Source organism: Choloepus didactylus, chromosome 1 (assembly GCF_015220235.1).
Source record: "Choloepus didactylus isolate mChoDid1 chromosome 1, mChoDid1.pri, whole genome shotgun sequence".
NCBI classification, from domain to species: domain Eukaryota; kingdom Metazoa; phylum Chordata; class Mammalia; order Pilosa; family Megalonychidae; genus Choloepus; species Choloepus didactylus.
The window spans coordinates 243,633,732-243,651,288 of record NC_051307.1 but is presented as its reverse complement, the minus strand read 5'-3'; the positions used below and the strand labels follow the sequence as shown (position 1 = coordinate 243,651,288).

At 39.2% G+C, this 17,557-nt stretch overlaps 1 protein-coding gene across 2 annotated transcripts in view; it reads left to right on the top strand.

Annotated features, from left to right (window-relative positions):
* The window catches only part of FGD5 (FYVE, RhoGEF and PH domain containing 5), a 148,510-nt gene extending 137,226 nt beyond the window's left edge, over positions 1 to 11,284 (top strand). For both annotated transcript variants that reach the window (XM_037802593.1, XM_037802591.1), the window contains exons 20-21: positions 8,125 to 8,279; positions 8,663 to 11,284. In XM_037802593.1, coding sequence (XP_037658521.1) covers positions 8,125 to 8,279; positions 8,663 to 8,699 — 192 coding nt within the window. In that variant the 3' untranslated portion in view covers positions 8,700 to 11,284. The remainder of the gene's footprint in view (positions 1 to 8,124; positions 8,280 to 8,662) is intronic.
* Positions 11,285 to 17,557: the final 6,273 nt, after the last annotated feature.

The window sequence follows — 17,557 nt, the reverse complement described above, 5'->3', positions numbered from 1 at the left end:
ATCCATGCAATAAAGTGCTTAAATAACACAGGCCCTGCATCTAGTACAAGCCAAACTCCTTTCCACTTTCCACTTCAGTCATTTGGGACAAAATTCAATAGTCTGGCGGAAGCTACTGAACTCTGTTTTTTGTTGTTGTTGTTGTTAGGGAACTGTATATCATCTCATGGTAACTCTTTACTAAATAAAACTTAAATTTCTACTTGTATAGAACCTCTTATATTTAAGTCTGCTAAGTCATAGGCAAGAGAGCCTTGGAAATCAAGCCTGCTTCTGGAGTAGAGAGGTATGGGGTGGTGTTTGTCCACCAAGGAGGCCGTCTGGTCCTGACCCAGGCTGAACCTGTTGGATAAGATATCCCCCTCCATGTCCCACCATCTGGTGGCTTCCACAGGCTAAGTCTGCTTTGAAAAGGTACTTAAATGCATTCTGACAAGGTGCAGAGGGGTGGGTGCCTGACCTCATCGGGGTGGGCGCATGAGCACAGGGCTGGGCTCTTCTTCCCTGCCTGCTAATGCTGGAAAATGTCCAAATGGCACTTCCTTCGGTGGGGGCAAAAAGCTTAGCTCACAAAGGACCTGCAGCAGGCGGATGGTTACAGTCTTTCCTGTCCTCAGGGATCACGGAGGCCAGCAGGGAAGCAGACAGATAGTGGGAAGGTACCCGTGTGGACGAGTGCGAGTTGAGGCAGCTCTGACAGGGCCCTTCACTCGCATGTCCACAGACTGGACTTTCTGCTCTGAGTAGACTCTTGATCCCTCCAGAACAAACTGAATTTGATACCTCTCTGCAGCCCAGAGCAGCGTCTTCTCAAGAAGGCCTTCATAGGACACACACACAGGCATTCCATCGAAACTGGTTTCTGAGGGAACCCCGAGTAAGCCATCAGCTGGACTTCATGCCAGTACTTCTCAGAATCTCTAAAATACTGAGAATCCCTAAGGCACTGGGAATCTCTAAGGCAAGGCCATTGCCCAAGCCAGCCCTTTCCTCGTAAAACACAACACAGAACTGTTGCACAGAACACACTTTGGAAAGAAATGCTCAGAAGGCTAGTGGTATGTAAAGAACCACCAAAGAAAGGTGAACCCCGTCTGAGCACAGAAAACCCAAAGTCTCTAGGTTCAGAGCAAGTGCATCTTTTTTTTTTCCTTTGAGGTGCAATTTACATATAATGAAATGCACAGATCTTAAATATACTGTCTGATGAGTTTTGACTGCTTTGTCTGTATTTGTTTCCTAGCTGCTAAAACAAATACCATACATGGGTTGGCTTAAAACAGGAATTTGTTGGGTCATGGTTTCAAAAGCTAGAACATTGGCTTCCTCCTGGGGTATCTTCTGGCTGGCCAGCAATCTTTGGGGTTCTTTGGCTTTTTCTGTCACAGAGCAGCATACTTGGCAGCATCTTCTCCTTCCTCTTCTGGGTTCTGCTGACTTCCAGCTTCTGGCTGCCCCCTCCATGGCTTCTCTTCTGTGTCCAATTCCCTTTTCTTGTAAGGACTTCACCCATATTGGATTGAAGCCACACTCATTCAGTTTGGGCACATTGTAACTAGTAATATCTTCCAAGTTCCTGCTTACAAATGGGTTCACAGGACCAGGGGTTGGGACCTGAGCATGCTTTCTGTGGGGGACATGATTCAACCCCCAAGAGAGTCTATAAATCCTCACCCTTGCCCCATACCTAGAGGTTTTTCCACCATAGGTTTTGCTTCTTAGATTTTCATATAAATGAAATCCTATGTGACTTCTTCTGTTCAGAATGTTTTTAAGGTTAATCCGTGTTGTTCGTTACACCGATAGTTCATCCTTTTTATTGCTGAGTGATACTCTGTTTTGTGAATATACCAGTTTATCCATTCACCAGTTGAAGGACATTTGGGTTGTTTCCAGTTTGGAACAGTACGGCCCTTCAAATATTTGTGTGGGTTTTTGTGTGAGCATAAGCTTTATTTCGCTTAATTAAATACCTAGGATTAGCATTGCTGGATCACTTGTGATACACCTTAGTAGGTATATGTTTGTTTTATAAGGATTTGCCAGAGGTTTTTCTGAAAACAATTGTACCATTTTACACTCCCATGAAAATGTATGAGAATTTGAGTTTTACTTGCTCCACATCTTTGCTAACACTTGCTATTGTCACTCTTTTTAATTTTAACCATTCTGGTGGAGGTGTAGTTGTACCTCAATGTGGTTTATTTTTTTATTTTTTTTATTTTTTATGCCTTTTATTTATTTTTCTTGCCTTACTGCAGTGGCTACAACTTCCAATACTACATTGAATAAGAATAGTGAGAGGGTTCATCTTTGCCTTGTTTTCAGTCTTTAGAGGGAAAGCATTTAGTCTTTCATCAATAAGTATGATGTATAGATTTTAGGATGCTCTTTATCAAGTTGAGGTAATCCCCCCCCTTTTTTTTAGTATTTTTTTAACTCAATTTTATTGAGATGGTTCACATACCATACAGTCATCCAAAAGGCACAACCAGTTGCCCACGGGTACCATGATACAGCTGTGCATCCATCACCGTAATTTTTTTTTTTCAATTTTTAGAACATTTTCATTACTCCAGAAAAGAAATAAAAACAAAAAAGAAAACTCAAATCCTCCCATACCCATAACAAACCCCCTCCATTACTGATTCATAGTATTGGTGTAGTACATTTGTTACCGTTGATGAAAGAATGTTAGAATACTACTAACTGTAGTACATAGTTTGCAATATGTATATTTTTCCCCTATATACCCCTCTATTATTAACTTCTAGTTATAGTGTCATTTATTTTTTCTATGCCATGAAGGAGATTTTGAATATTTGTACAGTTAATCGTGGACATTGTCCACCACAAGATTCACTGTTTTATACATTCCAATATTTTAACCTCCAGCTTTCCTTCTGGTGACATACGTCACTCTTACAATTCCCCTTTCCACCACATTCACACACCATTCAGCACTGTTAGTTATTCTCACAATGTGCTACCATCACCTCGGTCCATTTCCAAACACTTAAGTTCAACCTAGTTAAACATTCTGCTCATAATAAGCATCCACTACCCATTCCTTAGCCTCATTCTATATCCTGGTAACTTATATTTCATATCTATGGTTTTACATATTATAATTAGTTCATATCAGTGAGACTTATTTCACTCAATATATTGCTCTCAAGATTTCTTCATCAACCCGTTTTTTTTTAAGACAGTTTTGTTCACCCACCATACATTCCGTCCTAAGTAAACAATCAATAGTTTCTTGTATAATCATGTATTTATGCATTCACCTCCATCACCACTGTCTATATAAGGACATCTCCATTTCTTCCACAAAGAAGGAGGAAGAGTCAAAGAAGGTAGAGAGACAAAAGAAAAAGAAAGAAAAAAAAACAACAGCTAAAAAGCAACAAAAGATAAAGAATAATAAAAGAGTCAGGCAACATCACCAATGAATGCCAAGAGTCCCATACCCCTCATATCCCCCATTATAGGCATTTTGCCTTTGTTACATTACAGGAAGCATAATATAATATTTCTGTTAACTATAGTCTCTAGTTTGTGTTGATTGCATTTTTTTCCCCAATACCACCCCATTTCTAACACCTTGCAAGACTGACATTCATTTGTTCTCCCTCCTATAAAAACATATTTGTATATTTTATCACAGTTGTTGAGCACTCTAGGTTTCACTGAGTTATGCAGTCCCAGTCTTTATCTTTCCTCTTTCCTTCTGGTGTCCCACATGCTCCTAACCTTCCTCTTTCAACCATACTCATAGTCATCTTTGTTCAGTGTACTTACATTGCTGTGCTACCATCACCCAAAATTGTGTTCCAAACCTCTCACTCCTGTCTTTTCCTATCTGTCTGTAGTGTTCCCTTTAGTATTTCCTGTAGAGCAGGTATCTTATTCACAAACTCTCTCATTGTCTGTTTGTCAGAGAATATTTTAAACTCTCCCTTATATTTGAAGGACAGTTTTGCTGGATTTAGGATTCTCAGTTTGTGGTTTTTCTCTTTCAGTATCTTAAATACATCACACCACTGCTTTCTTGCCTCCATGTTTCTACTGAGAAATCTGCAGATTGTCTTATCAAGCTTCCTTTGTATTTGATGGATTGCTTTTCTCTTGCTGCTTTCAGGATTCTCTCTTTGTCTTTGATATTTGATAATCTGATTATTAAGTGTCTTGGCATAGGTCTATTCAGATCTATTCTGTTTGCGGTATGCTGCGCTTCTTGGATCTGTAATTTTATGTCTTTCATAAGAGATGGGAAATTTTCATTAATTATTTCCTCTATTATTGCTTCTGCCTTTTTTGCCTTCTCTTGTCCTTCTGGGACACCCATGACACATGCATTCATGTGCTTCATGTTGTCATTCAATTCCCTGAGATGTTGCTCATATTTTTCCATTCTTTTCCCTATCTGTTCTTTCGTGTATAGGATTTCAGGTGTCTTATTCTCCAGTTCCTGAGTGTTTTCTTCTGCCTCTTGAAATATGTTATTGTTTGTCTCCATTGTGTTTTTCATCTGTTGCATTGTGTCTTTCATTTCCATAGATTCTGCCAGTTGTTTTTCTACCTTATGTTCACCCAGTGTTTTCTTTATATCCTTCATCTCTTTTGCCATATCATCCCTGAACTCGTTGACTTGGTTTTTGAATTGATTTATCATATTTCTTTTGAAATCTTTAAGTGATTGTTTTACTAAAGTGAAACAAATATCTCTACTGTATCTTAATTGAGGTATAAGTTTGTTCCTTTGACTGGGCCATATCTTTGCTTTTCCTAGTGTAATTTGTAATTTTCTGTTGTCTAGGCATCTAGTTTCCTTGATTATGCCAATCATATTTTCCCAGGCCAGAAAGGGCTCAGGTCTCAGAATGGGGCTATATTATGAATCAGGTTTCCCTAAGGGTGCCTTAGAAGATTGACAGACTTTCCTGTGAGGCCTCTAGCTGCTGTGCTTTTCCTAACCTGCCCAGCAGTTGGTACCTGTTAGCCTGTCACTCCTCACTGATCTGAAGAGGTTTGGTCCCTTTAGTTCTCAGCTTAGGTTGTTTCTGTTTTAACTGTTTTCCCCCAGGCCGTGGGGTCCAAGTTCTGAAGGGAGGGTGGGCACTTGGGCTAGGCCCCACCTCCTTCCTGTTAGGGAAGACATACTCCCCTATCGCATTATTTTCTGCATTTAAATTACTCCTTTTCTCTCTGACTCTGTTAACTCCAGCCCTGTCTGGGTCAGAGTGCTGCAAACTGAAAATGGCTGAAGCTTTCTCCACTGAGCCACTCAGGTTGAGAGAGAGAAAGCCGTCTTTCATAGCCTGTGCATGGCACCCCAGTTTCGCCTGTCTGTCTGAGAGAGCACCTGGTCTCCTGAGCTCCCTTTCCCGGGGCATTGGTATTTTCTGGCTAAGGTCAGTTGTCTCTAAGAGCCTCTGTATTTTTCCTTCTTTTTGTTAATTAATCTTTTTTTCTGTCAGCCCCACCTTCTCTCCACTGGGAATGACCTCAGGGTACTTTGCTGCTTGTTAGGGCTTTGTTTGTGTTTGTAGCTTGTATTCAGCAGTCCACATTTTTTAATTAAAACCCCAGTTGGAGCTAGGTTGCACTATATTCGCTCGCTCTGGGAATGCTGCTTTCTCCCACAGTGCGGTCTTGCAGCTCAGCCTGCCGTGGGGGGAGGGGGCTCCCAGCACGTTTCCGCAGTTTTTACTTACAGATTTTATTCTGCGATCTCAGCCATTCCACCCAATCCAGGTTGGTGTACGATGTATGGACAGTCACAGTTGTCCCCCAGCAGTTGTTCCAGATTATTTACTAGTTATTCCTGGTTGTTTATTAGTTGCTCTAGGGGACTAAATAAATTCCACACCTCCTTGCACCATCTTGCCCCTCTTCCTCTCAATGTGGTTTTAATTTTGATTTTCCTTAGTGACTAATGATATTAAGCACATGGTATTTTTATGTGCTCCTTGGTCATTGGTATATCTCTCCCACTGGGAAGTGACTGTTAAGATCTTAGGCCTTTTTTTTAAAAGGTGTGTTGTTTGTTGTTCTGTTATTCAATTATAGGAATTCTTTATATATCCTGAATAGTGGTCCTTTGTCAGACAAATGTTTTGCAGATATGCTCTTCCAGCCTGTGGCTTGCCTATTCTTAATGGTTCTTAGTGGTTTCTCTTGGTGAACAGAAGTTTTTAACTTTGAAGTCTAATTTATCAATGTTTTCTTTTGTGGCTATTGCTTGCTGTCTTAGTCCTAAGAAACCTCTGTCTACTGCAAGTCACAGATATTGTCCTGCATTTTCTTCTGAAAACTTTATGGTTAAACTTTTACATTTAAGTCTATTTCAAATTAATTTTTGTGCATACTGTGAGATAGGGTTGGAGGTTCACTTTTTTCCATATGGCTATCCAGTTGTTTCAGCACCTTTTGTTGAAAAGATGTTCCTTTCCATATTGGAATGTTTTGGTGTGTCTGTTCAGCATCAAAAGACTGAATAAGTGTGAGTCCATTTCTGGGCTCTCAGTTGTTTCATTCATTTATTTATCAGTCCTCATGCCAATATATCACATTGTCTTCATTACCATAACTTTACAGTAAATCTTTAAGTCAGGTTGTGTAAGTCTTCCAACTTTGTTCTTCTAGGTCTTTAGTATTTCCATATAAACTTGAGAATCAGCTTGTCAGTTTCTAACACACACACACACACACACACACACACACACACACACACACACAGCCTGCTTGGATTACAATAGGCATTGTTGAATCTATGGATTATTTTGGGAAGAATTGGAAGCTTAACAATATTGAGTCTTCTGATCCATGAGCATGGTATGAATCTTCATTTATTTAGTGGTTCTTTTCCCTTATAATATTTGTAGTTTTTAGTGTAGAAATTTTGTATTTGTTAAATTTATTCCTAAGTATTTTATTTTTTGAATGCTATTGTAAATGGAGTTTATTTTCTAGTTATTTGCTACTAGTGTATATATTTTAAAAATATTTATCCTGAGGCCTTGTTAAAATTCCTTATTAGTTCCAGTAGTTGTTTTGTAATCAGATATACCCTTTGCAAGTACAGATGGTTTTATGTCTTCCTTTCTATTCTTTGTGTCTTTTGTTTCTTTTCTTGCCTTAATGCAATGGCTAGACTCTCCAGTTCAATGTCGGACTGAATTGGTGAGAATGAACATCCTCTTGCTTTATTCTCAAACTTAGGGGACAAGCATTCAGTATTCCACTACTAAGTATGATGTTAGCTGTAGTCATCCTGTAGATGCCCTTTTCTATTCCTGTTTTGCTGAGAGTTTATCATTATTGAGCATTGGGTTTTGTCAAATGCTTTTTCTGACCTAGCAATCTTTGAAAATTGACTCCTTTATAAATAAGTTCCACTCCTATTCCTCCTCTTCCCACAGTCATTCTAATGTGCTTAATTAATTATATCTTTGTTTATGTGGGCTTGGAAAGTACATACATTTTTAATATACATAAGTATGTATTTATATATTAAAACCTTCTTTTTCCACTGAGCACTATGTTTTTAAGATCTATCTACATTCCTCTGGATACATCTCATTGAATTGTTACCAATTTTATAGCATTGAGACCCTGAGTATCCCTATTTAGGAACTGTGACTGAGGGGGTGGGGTAATGAGTACAGAAAATGTTATCAGAGCTAACTTTGGAAAACCAACCAAGTCGCTGACTAAGCAAGTCAGCAGAAAGAATGTAGGGTTAGACGGTGGTTGTGAGTCCAAATTCTGGCTCTGCCCTCACCAGATGTGTGAGCTTGAGGAAGTTACCAACAATCTCTGGAGCCTCGGTTTCTTCCTGGAATGTGGGTGACACCTCTGTGATTGTTGTGAGGATTAAACAAGAATGTGCAAGATACCTGGCCCCTTGTAGGCTGTCAAGAAATGTTAAGTTTCTTTCCCTCCTCATGACCAGTCCTGGCGGGGAAGGAGGGGCAGAGAACTTATGTGGTTATTCTGCAGATGCCAAAGGATGCCCCAAACAGAGGACTCTCCATACATCTTAAATTGGACTTAACAGTAAGTGCTAAGCTCTTGACTGTATATGGTACAGTGTTTAATATGTTTTTCCCTCTGCAGGACAAAGTGGCCATGGAGAGTATGCCTCTGCTGGGTTTCACCATTGCCCCAGAAAAGGAAGAGGGCAGCAGTGAAGTAGGACCAATTTTTCACCTTTACCACAAGAAAACCCTATTTTATAGCTTCAAAGCAGAGGACACCAATTCAGCTCAGAGGTACTAAGAAAACTAACCCTATACCCCCATTGCCTCTCTCTCAAAAGTTAAATGAGTTGTTGCCCAGGGGTTAGGTTCACTTCTCCTCCAGCCATCTTTATCTCATCGAGTGGGATTTGGGCTGTAGCAGACCCTGGGGTTACCTATTCCTGGTCAAAAGAATTTTTAGACTATTACGATTCACTCATGTAGACATGCATCGATTCAGCAAACTTTTGCACTGTATTCCGGGCCTCTTGTTAAGTGCTCGGCAAACACATATGAAAATGACATCGTCCTTGCCCTCAAACTAATAGTGATCAAGTTCAGTCATTTATAGCTTCTGTCACCAGAGTTGCAGGCAGAGCCACAAAACCAAGTGTCCTCTTTCTTTCCTTTTACAGGTGGGTTGAGGCCATGGAAGACGCAAGTGTGTTATAGCAGTTATCAAGTATGTGGACTCAGAATAAACTCTTAGGTTTATATGCAGAGCCTTCCAGAAGCTAATCTGTGTCTCAGCTCATCTGGACACACATTTGAATTCAGCATGGGACTTGACCTTTTTTGCTGTTACCCCCTTTACTTACACCTTTGCAAGTGGAACCCTTAAGGAATATTTATGGACCGCTCCTCTTCTGTCTCCATGTTTTTCACCCCTTGTCATAAACCATCTCCTTATCCAGCAGTTAGTTAGAATTTAATAACATGAAGACAGGGAAACTAACAGAAAAGTGCATTTAGAAATGCAGGCTCTTTAGTACAAACAAGCTTTTACAATTTTTACTCATGGTAAATATTATCACCTTTCATGTTGATTTGGGTGCCTCAGCTGAAATGAGAAACAACCAGTAGGCAACAGCTACTCTCACTGAATGCACTTTATTGTTTTACTGAGCTACTTCAACTTTGTTTTCCAAGTGATTTACTTAATAACAGATGGAGTCCTGTGGACTAACTTGCCACCAGTGCTATATAACAAGGGTGCACATGAAATTGATCCACGCAGACGTGGATGTGGCTGCCTCAGCAAGTGATACTTGGAAGACCTTCATTACAGTGGAGGGGTTGTTCTCCAGTTGGCCATGTGACCTGTCTGCTGCCATAACTTATTAAAGGAGAGATTCCTCCCTTCCCTCTGGAGTCCTCAACACTGCACCTGTGCTGAAAACTCAGCCCCCGGAGGTCACCGCAGACCCCTCTGAAGAGTCAAAGTCTACTTTAATTTATTGTGTGCCTTCCTGTGTTTACTCCACACGAGCTGAAAACATTATGTTTATGAGACCCCGTGCTTATTTTAGACTTGGTAATCCTCAGCTGTATTACTGAAGCCTTTTCAATTTTTGAAAGAGATAAAAAGAACAAACAAGATGTAATCTGAGGTGAATTCATGGTTTTGGCAGATGGCTCTGGGCACAGTGAAGGAGCACAGAAGTAGTGGCTTGAAGATATTCTCTGAGAACCTGGGGCTGTATCATCTCCCGCTGATGACTTGCTCATTATGCTTGACAGTTTTTCACATAAAGCAAGGGGTGCTTGGGGGTGGGATTCTTTGTTACTTTCATTGCAATAAAAAGCAATCTTATCATTTTCTGATAACCTGTCCCCACCCTCCTGCTGCCCCTGTTCCCTCAAAAAAGGCATTTGCTAACAAATGTTTTGTAGAAAACCCCATCTCAAGGAGTTATTTACATTAAATATTTTCAGGGGAAATGTTTTCCAATTCTTTTAAAATGTTTGCATTAGACATTTAATTCGTGATTCAAGCAAAGAGGTTTAGACAGGCCTTTTTTTTGGAGGGCTTAATTCTAATTGAATCATTTTCACCATCAAATGTATTTAAATGGGCCTCCTAGACCCTTTGAACTTTTAAAAAGCACAGCAAGACTTCAGTAGCAGGCAGTGGGAATTTCCCTCCACTGGTCACGCACACCCTGCATTATCAGTTCATGAGCACCAGATGGAATTAACATACCTGAAAGTCTTCTGAAGGCCTCTTTTACTTTATAATATCCTATGTCTGATACTGTAACAAAGAGGCAATAGTGCTTTTATTTCTCAGTGAAGAGTCACACTAACAAGAACACCTGGGTTATAAGTAAAACATACTGGATGGGTTTTATGAAAGGAAACCACCAAGGGCCACCAAGTCCCCACCCACCCCAACCCTGCCCCCGGCTCATTTTTGATTGGGTAGGACTCCACCTGTTTTATCTGGACCTTGTTTTCACAAGTCCTTCCACGGTTCTTTGTGAACTCATTTCCAACTAATTTCTACTGGTTGCCTTTGCTTGTTGCGCCTTCCGTACCTTTCTCCTTGTCCGGCCGTGTCATTCACGTCTGTCAGGGGCACCTGCAGCAGAGTCATGTGGATGGAGCTGCCGCATCTGCTCTGAGGCTCTTCCCAGTGGCTCCCTAGAGGCTGGAGAAGGGCTGACTTGCCACCAAGAAGATGCTTCCTGAAGAACTCTTATCTGCTTTGCCCCAGGGCTTCCTGTGCACTGAACAGCCCCTCTGCTCACTCCTCCAGAAGAGGCTACACTGATGAGGAGGAAGCAGGCTAGACCATGCCACAGTGTGGCCCAGAAATTAGGAAATTCAGGCTCTGGGCAAGTGAGTCACTTCACTAGCTCTGAGCCTCAGTTTCTTCACCTGTAAACTGGAGACCATTCCAGCGTCTCTGGAAGGATTGAAGTGGTAAGACTCAGTGAATGTTTGTGAAAGTGGTCTGAAAAGCAAACTGAAAGAGAGGATGAGGTGTTATTATAAAAAGTAAAAATAAACTCATGGGTCCTGCTCTCTTACAATAAAAAATGAAGAAAATAAACATTAAAAGACCTTCTTTCTTAACCATGAAAAGGGAAAGGATGAGAAACAAGGCCTAGAAAGGGCCTGGCACTATTAAGTCCTTTCTCCCCTTCTGTTGTTTTAATGACTTCTCCCTGAGCTCTTCCCATGTGGCTCAGAGGCTTTGGCAGGGTTGGCCTCTGCCTGCTTTGCAAAATTAATAAAACTTGATAAAACCAGGATTTTACTGAAGTGAGCATCACTTTATTTGACTTTTTAGTGGCTTTGCAGCTTCCCTGCAGACTCTGACTTTCCAGCTGGACTGATCTTAATGAGTAGGAAGGATTCTTTATTACTAAGACAGTGCACACTAGAAATGAAAGGCAGTACTATCGGTGGACATTGAGTCCCAATAACTAATAAGAAATGCGATCTGAGTTTTTCTGGTCAGGCTAACTGGTCAGTTCATTCTTGATTGCAGTCTGGTCCTTAGTAGAGAGGTGTGCAGTGAGGGGATTTATGTTCTAAATACCCATCTGATGCTCAGTCTGGTCTTCAGGCGTGGGCTCCAGCGACAGAGGCATAACATGGTTAGTTAGAGTCCTTTAAACAGCTAGCAAAAACTGGTAGAGCTGTCTTCCTCAAAACTCAAGAAAACAGTTAAAGTGTTGAAGTTACTGGGTGAGTGCCAGATCAAGAAAACAGCTTAAAAAAAAAAACAAAACTGTAGGAGAAGCTCCTGGTACCCTTGCTGGTCCCTTTCCCCAGCAGAGTATGGAGCCAGCCTGCCTTCCCATTGTGGGTCCTTGGCCCTATTCTGGAGAGAGCAGAGTAACGCAGATGCACCTACTGGGGTGCCTGTATGTCGGTGCCAATCTGTCAGGTGGCAGACCGAAAGACTGAACCAGGAAACCCACCTCTGGCTCACCCTCCCAGGATTTGCCCTGCAAGCAGAAGCAGCCTGCTGACAGCTAAAGCAGTGTAAGAATTAAGTTGAAGTGGCCTGGGGCAAAGAATTACCCACTTAAGAAATACAACAGAGCCCCTGAGGGGTGGGAGTGGGATACAGTCTATCTTATATGGAGTAGAGCTGGCATTCAGATTCCTTTTAACCAGGGAATTCCTAAGACCAGGAACAAGCACAAGACCAGGACAAGACCCTACCTCAGAAGAGACAGAGAGGACCCTGCACTTCACTTTCAACTTGGGTGATCTTGATAGGAGGGCTAGACTCTGACGGATAGCACCAGACCAAGCAGGGCCAGTTTGCAAAGACTGTGACAGGTAGTTTTTTGCTTTGGTTTGTTTTTAGTTACACTCAGGGAAATCTCTGTCATATCACTAGTTGTATACAAACTTAAGGAACAGAGAGCTCAGGGACAAAATCCCAGAATTAACTCTTTAAAATATTAAAATGTACAGTGTGTGACAAAAGATTCCAAGACAAACAGGACATGATGGCCGATCCAAAGAAACAAAATAAAAAGTTCAGAAACCATCAAGGAAGAACACTAGACTTTGGACACACTGGACAAAGGTTTTTAAAAAGTGATATTCAGTGTGCTCAAGGAGATAAAGCAAAACAGCAAAAGAACTAAAGGATATAAGGAAAACAATGAATGAATAATATGAGGGTCTCAATTAAAAGATAAAAACTTTTAAAAGAAACCAATTACTGGAGTTGAAGACCACAATAACTGAAATGGAAAATTCACTAGAGGATTTGATAGGAGCTGGCAGAAGAAAGAATTAGTAAACTTGAAGACCAGAGGACTGAAATAATTCTGGCTGAAGAGCAGAAATAAAGAAGAATGAATAAAAAGGAACACAGCTTAAGAGACCTGTGGGACATAATCAAGCACACTAATATACACATTATGGGATTCCCAGAAGGAGAAGAAAGAAAGTGGCGGAAGGAATATTCAAAGGCACAATGGCAGAAAACTTCCCAAGTTTAACAAAACAAATGAATATGCACATTCAGGAATCTCAGTGAACCCCCAACAGGATAAACTCAAAGAGAACCTCACTCAGGCACATAGTAGTCAAACTGTCAAGTGCCAAGGACAAGGAAAGAATTATGAAACTGCAGTAGAAAAGCAACATGTTATAGACAAGGGAGTCCCAAGAAGAGTAAGTGCTGATTTTTCATCAGAAATCATAGAGGCAAGAAGGCAGTGAGGAGAAATATTTTAAATGCAGAGAGAAAAAAATTGCCAACCAAGAATTTTATATCTGGTGAAACTGACTTTCAAAAATAAGGGAGAGATGAAAACATTCCCAGATGAACAAAAGCTGAAGGAGTTAAGACACCACTAGACCTGCCCTACAAGCAATGCTAAAAGGAGTTCCTCAGACTTGAAAAGGAAAGGTTACTAGAAAGTGGATTGAAGAGAGCATAAAGATAAAAACCTCCAATACAGGTAACCATATGGGTAATTATAAATGCCAGTAATAGTGTATTACAGTTTTTGTATATAACTCCACTTTTTGCCTCTTATAGGATCTAAAACACAAATGCATAAAAAGTAAGGATAAGCCTATGGTTCTGGATATATAATGTATAAAGATACAATTTGTAACAAGAACAACAAAAAGACGGGATGGAGGGGTACAGGAAAAGTGTTTGTGTATGCTGTTGAAGTTAAGTTGGTATGAAATCAAATGTGAATGTTATAGATTTAGGATGTTAAATTTTAGCCTATGGTAACCACAAAGAAAATAGATGAAAAAATATATACAGAAAGAAGTGAGAACTCAAAATAGTATGACACAAAAAATACATATAAAAGTAGGCCTTAACAGAAGAACTAAGGGACAAAAAAGGTATAAGGCTTACAGACACCAAATATCAAAATGGCAGAACAAAGTCCGCCTTAATAGTTACTTTAAATGTAAATGGATTAAATTCTCTATTCAAAGGCAGAGATTGGCAGAATGGATCAAAAAGCAAGATTCAACTATATTCTGTTTATAAGAGATTCACCTTAAATTCAAAGACACAAGTAGGCTGAAACAAAAGGATAGAAAAACATGCCATGCAAATAGTGACCAAAAAAAAAAAAAAGAGGGGTAGCTATACTAATATCAGATAAAACAGACTGTCAAAAAATGTTAAAAGGGAAAAAGGTCATATGTACTGATAAAGGGGTCAATTCAACAAGAAGACACAACAATTATAAATATATGCACCTTATGGAAGAGCCCAAAAATATATGAAGCAAATACTGATAGCTTTGAAGGGAGAAATAGATGATTCTATATTAATATAGGAGATTTAAAGTTACCACTTTCAATAATGGGTAGAACATCTAGACAGAAGATCAATAAAGAAATGCAAGTCTTGAACGATACTATAAACCAACTAGACCAAACAGCTATATATAGAACACTTCGGCCAAGAACAGCAGAATACACATTCTTCTTTAATTCACATGGATTATTCTCCAGGATAGACCATGTTAGTTCATAAAACTAGTCTTGATAAATTCAAAAAAGTAGTGAAATCATACAATGTAACATCTCCGGCCACGAGGGAATGAAACTAGAGATCAATAACATGGAGCACTGGAAAATTAACAAATATGTGGAAATTAAACAACCTACTCTTAAACAAACAATGGGTCAAAACAGAAGTCGCAAGGGAAATTAGGAAATACCTTGAGGAAAAAGAAAAAGAAAACACAACATGCCAAAACTGATAGAATGCAGCAAAGGCAGTGCTGAAGGGAAATTTATAGCTCTATATGCTTACATTAAAAAAGAAGAAAGATCTCAAATCAGAGATTTAACCTCACCATGGGAGGATCTATGAAAAGAAGAGCAAACTAGCAGAAGCTAAGAAATAACAAAGAATGGAGCAAAGATAGATGAAATAGAGAATAAAAAAGAATAACAGGATCAATAAAACCAAAAGTTGATTCTTTGTAAAGATCAATAAAATTGACAAACCTTTAGCTACACAAAGAAAAAAAAGAGAAGATATGAATAACGACGATCAGAAATGAAAGAGGTGACATTACTTCCAAACCCACAGGAACAAAAAGGACTGAAAGAGGACTATGAATGAATGTACACCAACAAATTAGATAACCTAAATGAAATGGACAACTTCCTAGAGACACACAAACTACCAACACTGACTCCAAGAAGAAAAAGAAAATCTCAACAGACCAATAACAAATAAAGAGATTGAATCAGTAATCAAAAACCTCCCAACAAAGAAAAGCCCAGGATCAGATGGCTTCACTGGTGAGTTTCACCAAACATTTTAAGAACTAACACCAATCCCACTCAAACACTTCCAAAAAATTGAAGAGGAGGGAACACTTCCTAACTCATTCTATGAAGCCAACATCATTCTAATACCAAATCCAGAAAAATATACCACAATAAAGGAAATTATAGATCACTATCTCTTATGAATATAGAATAAAAAATCCTCAAGAAAATACTAGCACACCGAATGCACATTAAAAGAGTTATATACACCATGATCAAGTGGGATTTATCCCAGGTATGAAAGGATGGGTCAATGTGAGAAAATCAATGTAATACACCACATAAATGGAATGAAGGGGAAAATCACATGATCATCTCAATTGACACAGAAAAGGCAGTTGTCAAAATCCAGCTGCCCTTCTTGATATAAACATTAGAAAAATAGGAATAGAAGGCAACTTCCTCAACATTATAAAAGGCACATATGAAAAACCCACAGCTAATGTCATAGTCAATGGTGAAAGAGTTAAAGCTTTCCTCTAAGATCAAGAACAAGATAAGGATGCCCACTGTCATCACTATTTTTCAACAATGTACTGGAAGTTCTAGCTAGAGCAATTAAGCAAGAAAAAGAAAAGGTACGTAGATTGGAAAAGAACAAGTAAAACTTTCTCTACTTACACATGACATGATCCTGTATGTAGAAAGTCCCAAAAAATCCATGACAGAGCAACTAGAGCTAATAAGTAAATTCAGCAAAGTGATGAGGTAAAAGATCAACACAGAAAAAAAATCGGTAATGTTTCTATACACTGGTAATGAAAGAGGAGATCAAGAAAAATATTCCATTTACAATAGAGACTAAATGAATCATATATCTAGGAATAAGTTTAGCCAAGGATGTAAAGGACTTATACACAGAAAAGTACAATACATTGCTAAGAAATCAAAGAAGACCTAAAAAAAAACAAAAAAAAACCAAAAAGGAATGTTAAAGGATGGGAAGACTAAATATTAAGATGTCAGTTCTACCCAAAGCAATTTACTGATTCAAAGCAATCCCAATCAAACTTTCAACAGCTTTCTTTGGAGTATAAGTTTATACAGAAGGGTATAAAGGGCCCTGAATGGCCAAAACCATCTTGAAAAAGAAGAACAAAGTTGGAGGACTCACAACTCCGGATTTTAAAACATTACAAATGTGTAATATGCAACAGTAATAAAAACAGCATGGTACTGGCATAAGGATAGACATATAGGTTTATAAATAAACCCTCACATCTGTGGCCAATTGATTTTTTTAATGCAATGTTATTGAAATATATTCATATACCATACAGTCATCCAAAGTGTACAGTTGTTTGCAGTATCATTCATATTTTTGAACATTTTCATTACTCCAAAGAATAAAAATAAAAATAAGAATAAAAGTAAAAAAGAACACCCAAAACATCCCACTCCCCTCATCCCCCCATTATTCATTTACTTTTTGCCCCCATTTTCTAGTCATCTGTCCATACACCAGATACAGGGAGAATGAGCCATAAGGTTTTCGCAATCACCTGGTCACACCATAGAAGCTACTAAGTTATATGATCGTCTTCAGGAATCAAGGATTCTGGATTGCAGTTCAACAGTTTCAGGTATTTCCTCCTAGCTAATCCAATAAACTAAAAACTAAAACAAGATATCTATATAATGCATAAGAGTAACCCCTGGAATGACCTCTTGACTCCTTTTGAAATCTCTCAGCCACTGAAACTTCATTTTGTTGCATTTTTCTTTCCCCTTTTGGTCAAAAGAGGCTTTCTCATCTATGGTGCCAGATCTAGGCTCATTCCTGGGAGTCCCATTCCATGTTGCCAGGGAGACCTGCACCCCTGGGAGTCATGTCCCACATGGGGGGTGTGGCTAGTTGATTTTTGACAAGGGTGCCAAGTCCACTTAATGGGGAAAGAATAGTTTCTTCAACAGATAGTACTGGCAAAACTGGATATCCACATGTGAAAGAATGAAAGTGGATCCCAACCTCACACCATATACAAAAATTCAATTCAAAATGGATCAAAGACCTAAATATAAGAAACAAAACTATAAAACTCCTAGAAGAAAACATAGGGAAGTATCTTCCAGACCTTTAGGCAATGGTTTCTTAGACTTTACACCAAAAGTACAAGCAACAAAGGAAAAAATACAAAATAAAGACAACCTATGGTGCAGAGGAAGATTTGGAAACCAAATATTTTGATAAGATTTTAATATCCAGAATATAAAAAGAACTCCTACAACTCAAC